The sequence below is a fragment of the Argopecten irradians genome, chromosome 12 (assembly GCF_041381155.1).
Source record: "Argopecten irradians isolate NY chromosome 12, Ai_NY, whole genome shotgun sequence".
Classification (NCBI taxonomy): domain Eukaryota; kingdom Metazoa; phylum Mollusca; class Bivalvia; order Pectinida; family Pectinidae; genus Argopecten; species Argopecten irradians.
Genome location: NC_091145.1, coordinates 11786784 through 11793403, shown reverse-complemented (window position 1 = coordinate 11793403; position 6620 = coordinate 11786784). Strand labels below are relative to the sequence as shown.

The following is a 6620-nucleotide window of genomic DNA, read 5'->3' as shown; positions in this document are numbered from 1 at the left end:
CAGATATATATATATATATATATATATACAAAACACTTATGTATTTGTTATGTTTTGTCTAAACGGTATGACTTACATACTTACATAATTATAAAATGCTGACAAATGTAAATTAACCGTTATTGCTATTTCGTTATTCGTCACATTCGTGTACATTTGAAAAATATATATATTATTAAATCATCTTGAGGAATACTTACAGTATATGTTAAAGGCCCACTAACCTTTTCGAAACGGCTTTTGGTTTTAAAATGGGAAGGTAGAACGAGATCGATAATTTTGTAATGTCGTAAAAGTTAATACTAAATGTGCACTATCATCACCTCATGAACAATTCGATTAATATAACTATTATGTCAGTTTTCATTACGCAGGTCGTCTTATGTTTCTCTGTGACTCTGCTAATACTTACATGTATCTGCGTCAAATACAGCTTCTGTTTCCATTTCTTCTTTGATGATCCTAACATTCAATTCGTTGATGGCATATTCGTACTCGGTATTTTTCATCGCTTAAAATAGTAAGAAATCACAGTCGGTAAGTATAAGTCATACTTACTGTATATATTGGAGTTATCTTATCTTTGCTCATTCCCCTTTTTTTAAATCTTCTCAAATATATCCGCGGGAGAATAGTACTAAATCAAGTACAATCTGTAACTGATTAGACTATAGATGTACAACAACAACATTACCACACCGCGAACAGTTCCAAATCTGACTAAGAGAAAATATTACATTGTAACACGCGAAACCTTCTAATTTTACAATGTATACAAATTACTGACTCTTTTATTAGTGTACTTGCTAACTTTCGTGTTACATATAGGTTTGCTTGTTTAAGTTTTATAACCATCGACAACTCAGGTCATTTAGGGTTGATAAGCAATGCAAGACAGAAATCCTAAGAACAATAGGCATTATTGGTGTACCTGAAAAGACCAAAATGTAAAGCATTAACTGGTCATTTTGGCATTCAAAAATAGATTTAATGATTGGTAATCCTTGAACCCTCGGATAAGCGACTCATTAGGATTTCTTTTCTTACATGAAATTGCGATAATTTTCCATTTAAAAACCAAAACCAAAACGTGAAAATAACATGTTATCAAAGTTCTGAGAGTAGGATAATTTAGCAAAAATCAATATGATATGCCATATGTAAACTGTAGTTAAATGCAACAAATGTAATTGATCATAACTGAAAATAGGCTGCTGCCTCTCAGCTATTGTTTCGTAGATAATACGATGACACATCAAACATTGCATATATATATATTAAATGGATATTTTATTGATATTCATCTATATGTGTACATTTATCACAAAAGTCCATTGAAACCCATTGGAGACAAAATATATAGTTCGTACACAAAACCCCACATTAATTTCAAATAATATATAAAACGTGTTTGCCTGTTCTAGTATGGACTTTCAAAGCCGTTACATAATATCCTCTTCTTGCATATACATCTCATCTTGGAAATACAAACTTATTCGTATTTGGTATTTCCTCCAATCTGAAAATAGTCACCTACCGTTACCATAAAGAAACAGGAAACAACTGTTTAGTATCGTCTTCAAACGTGCTAGAATTCTTGTGTGTCTTTTGTGCATGCCATCCAATATGCTATATCTTATAATGCTAGTTATTCATATATAAAAAGGGGTCGCGGTAGCTGAGTGGCTAAGATGTCTCGACATAATACAACAAGCCCTCCACCTCTGGGATGCGGGCTCGAATCCCATGTGGGGCAGTTGCCAGGTACTGAACTTTGGTCGGTGGGTTTTCTCCGGGTACTCCGGCTTTCCTCCACCAACAAACCTGGCACGTCATTACATGACATTGGCTGTTAATAAGACGTGAAACTAATAAAACCAGACCAAAAATGTATATAATTGTTTTGGCAGGCATTTAAAGTCTTACATTCGTATTATTTTCTATCTTATGATACAGTCATGTGACGTAGGGGGTGGGCTTCATATAAGTTGGAAAACTTGTGGCCAATACTATTGTATATACAATATCACAATAAAATATGTTTAAATAAAACAAGTGTGATTCCGTTGTGTATTTTTGCGTTTGTTACAATGTATAGACACAGTTGGTATCTCAAGCTTTTGATTACTTCAAAAAATAAATACCAATACGTAAACAGAGTAGAAAAAAATACTCTTAAAAAGAAATTGGAAAAAAAACCTTAAATATAGTACCACTTAGAAAATGTAGCAAAGCAGTACAATATGGTGAAATTAAAGGCACGTGATTCCGTAGTATATTTTAGACACAGTTAATAACTCAAGCATCTGTTTACTGGTTATAAACAATATGTCAACCTCTTACGTAACCAAATTAGGAAAAAGTTCTCATTAAAAAGACGCGAAATAGAGAGAGAAAAAAGTACTACTTAGAAAATGTAGCAAAGCAGTACACAATACCTAAAACGGTATAAAGTCAGACAAATAAAACAGATACAATGCCACTAACACAGATCGTGAATTACCGTAAAGTGATTCTGTAAATTACTGTTGATAACTTTAATCGATTCTGTTGTGTTAACCTGGTCGGGAGATAATAAATTCTCTTTTGCAAATCTGGTCACGTGATAGCAGATTCTCTTTTTCAAACCTGGTCACGTGATAAATGTCGCTTGGTGTCCTTGATGTTTGTGCTTTAACAGTCGACAATCGGGAACCAACATGTTACTGATGATGAGAGGGTATCTCGTCCTTGTGGTTCTGTGGAAAATCACCTACCAACAGAGTGTAAGCACAGGTTGGTGTTAGTTTGAACATTTACATTCAATAACCTTGTATATTTTATTGAAATATTATTTTTACCCTGTTCATGTTTTACAGTGATTTTTGTTACACACATTTATGTATGTAATTACTCCTTGTCAAGTTGGATAACTTATACACTTTATGTATATAATATAATGTATTTCACTTGTATTAATTTGCAACGATATACAAATTTAAAATTGCCAAAACAATGCTCGTAGGTTCTACAAATAGAACTCATTCACTTTCAGATATTCAGGTAATCAATCAATTTAGCAATAATGAAGTATATGAATATATGTATAATTTACCCCATTAATCATTACACAAATATCAAATTTGCAACACTTATGCGTGAAGATTTCGGAAAATATTTTTCCATTCTTATACTTATTTTACATCAGAATTGAACGAGATATGCCCAGAAGGAGGTGTTATGTACTACGGTTCTGACTATCAGATGTGCTTCTATGTTGTCATCGAAACAGGAGCAATCCTAAGCAAAAAGCAGCTAGCATGTTCCCCTTATGGTGGAATCATCAGCCACATTCCGGATAGCAAGGCAAACTCATTCCTGTATACAGCATTATCGGAATTGTCTAAGTAAGTTTTTTCATAGTGTCGACCTGAATTATTGATTTTAAAATGAATAGCATATATTTCCAAAATAATAAGACCATATATATAAATAATGATACTATTGTTATGATTTACATATAAAGTTCTCTCTAAAAAGTGTGCTGGTGTAGCATGGTCACTGAAATTAATAAAATTATTCATTGGAGGAACAGTCGTTAAGAAACGACACCTACAACATAACTGGATGTCACCACAGCATGGTTAGGTTTATAATTACACCCCAAAAATCACTGATGTGTACTTATTAAAGATGCTCCACCGCTAACAGCGCATAAATGATATTCATTATATGAACAATAATTGGTGTTTAATCGTGTATTTATATGTCTAATTAACACAAAAAATAATACAAAATAATTCATTTTGGATTAGGTACATTGGCAATCAGTACTTCATTCCATATAGGATATAGTGCCAAGGAATTTTTTCGGGATGCAATTAATTATTTTTCATATTTTTATCTTGAAGAAAAAATTATAAGCTCAAACTTTTCCATGGTGGTAATGGTGTAAAGTAAGTAACTTTTGTAACAAAAAAATACAAAATCGCCTGCTCCTGTTTTTGATAGAGAAAAAAGACCATTTGTCGGCGGTGAACTGGTCAAAATTCGTGTATCATATGTTATTCACACATTCCGGTGTGGAATCGTTACAGAAATTGAACTCAATTTTTGTAGTTCTTACTACAATATTTGAAGGCTTGGGTGGTTTTCTTAAAGTACATATATATTGTAGTCTCCATCATGTCAGGGAGAGCAAATATTTTCAAATACAAAATGTTTTGTTGACATTCCTTTCAGACATATGTAACGCCATATAGGAATAGCAGTAAGGAACATATATTTACATGTATAATAGATAAAATACCCTTAATTATTTGTAAAATTACACTCATGCGAAATACCATCGTGTTGAACTTCTTCATAGACTAAATAAAGTCACCATTCCGAAAAAAATGTTATGTGATATTGAAGGTAAACAGGCAAATGTGAGACAATGTCATCCATTTCCTCACATAATTCACAGGCATTTCTCCCATACTTCACAGGGATATCCCGTGGTTGCTAGGGAAAAATAACTCTATCTTACACAAAAGCTCACACGCACTAGATAATAAACGTCATCAATACGTGCGGCGTGCATTGTAGATGACGTCATCAATTTTGACGCATAACGACGTTCCTGCGATATCCAACTGGAATATCATCCTTTTTTTCTACTATGTATGGGAGAAAAAGAATCAAACATGGGTCTGTCAAGTGAACATGGATATCTCAACCCTCGTGAAGGATTTTGGCCGTCAACCCTCGGCAAGCCTCGGGTTGACTAGCCAAAATCTTTGACTCGAGTTGAGATTTCCATCCACTTGACATGTAAGATTCTATAAGTCTCACATACGTTGGCATTATTTGTCCAGTTACAGATTTGTTTACGGATTGACCGACATAGATGTGGAGGGTGTGTTTATGACATACACAGGGGAAGTACAGAAATGGATTAACTGGGAAAAAGGTCAGCCTGATAACACTTTAGGAGGAGAACATTGTACCGTCTGCTATGCTTCTGGAAACACCCTTGTTGTCAATGATCGTCTGTGTACCTTCGAATCGTTTCACACCAGAGTACTGTGTCATCGGGAAGTCCTACAACCTGATGTAAAGTCATATCGTAAGTTAAAGGTTTTTTGCTATATTGCACCTTTGCATACTAAAAGAGTTATCTGTCTTTACGGGGAGCGGTTTTTTATTTGGGAGTGTTGCGTCATATTTGTCAGTGTGGCGTCATGTTTGTCAGAGTGTGGCGTCACAATTGGCAGAGTGTAGCGTCATATTTGTCGGAGAAATTGACACGAATTTCGTTCACAAAATAATGACGTCATAATGGATACCAGCCCATCGCGTCGGACATAACTCTGTAATATGCAAAGACGGAATATCCATTACCATTATTACCATTATCTTTCTTTATCATAGAGTTACCATTATTTTCTTAATACTTTTTTCTTGTCTGTTCCATTCATTGTTTAAGGGATTATTCAAGGAACGAAATTATTAATTTTTTGTCGATGTTCAATTGGAATGCTTTAATATTTTAATTTTGATTGGTTTCACGTTTTTATCTTCATGTAATTTAAGCCTTTAAAAGTCGTATTGTATATATATATGTAGTTAGAATATGACATCATGCATTCGAAAATGTGCACACATTTCGCAATCTAAATGATTATACACCATCTTTTTCAGCTCTTGATTACCTTACTAATGGGATAGGAGATACCGAACTGTTTTCCAGCGTATTATCTCCATCAAAGGGGTTTATAGGACCAACATTGGCGAGCGTCGTAGTCAAAAGTATTACAATGTGTGCTTTGATTTGTATGCAAGACTACCGCTGCCACTCGGTCGTTTACCAATCGGCTGACGGCACTTGTTCCACACATGCAATTGCGAAAATAAATCCTGCAGTATCTGGTTCTTGGCAAGAAGGACACGATAACGTCTGGATACGCCGATAAAAACACATGTATTGATGTTCAAATGTATCACATTGTCCAACTGATATCCAGTGGTTTCATCCGAGTAATATTTTTTTTAGATTTCCCGAGTGAAATATAACCTAGAGAGATTTTCATTGGCTGTGACGTCATAGATGCATCCGCAGGGTGTTTCCTTTACATTTTTTTGCACGGGAGGTTGTTGAAGTTATCTTATTAAAAGTATCTTATTGCTATTCATTTCATATCCTATATATGTTCGTTTACGGTACTTGTCTTGTCATTACTCAAGATGTCTCTTTATATCTCCATTAAAACTTGATTATGTCATATATGTAAACCTTTATATATCATATCGTGGTAGTAACATATTTTTATGTCATACATGTAAGCCTTTAATATATTACATGTACATTGTGGTAGTTACATGTTTTTATGTCGTACATATAAGCCTTTGATATATTACATGTGCATTGTGGTAGTAACATTTTTTGATGTCATACATGTAAGCATTTAATGTAATTCATTATAGTAGTAACATCTTGTGGTTATTTACTATTATTCACGTGCTCGTTATTCAGCAATAACGTATGACTGTACCACATAGCACTTATCAGTAGTTTAGTATAGCATGCATATTCATTGTAATTAGCATTATATTCCTTGTTATAATGCATTAGACCAGACGCAGTAGTCCCAACAGAA

The 6620-nt window shown here is 33.9% G+C and overlaps 1 protein-coding gene across 1 annotated transcript; it reads left to right on the top strand.

Moving 5' to 3' along the window:
* Nucleotides 1-6: 6 nt before the first annotated feature.
* Nucleotides 7-6264, top strand: LOC138336250 (uncharacterized). Its single transcript, XM_069285660.1, has 4 exons — nucleotides 7-2763; nucleotides 3188-3386; nucleotides 4839-5089; nucleotides 5665-6264. The coding sequence occupies exons 1-4, from the start codon at nucleotides 2700-2702 to the stop codon at nucleotides 5934-5936; spliced, it is 786 nt and encodes a 261-aa protein (XP_069141761.1). The 5' UTR covers nucleotides 7-2699; the 3' UTR covers nucleotides 5937-6264.
* The last annotated feature ends 356 nt before the right edge of the window (nucleotides 6265-6620 follow it).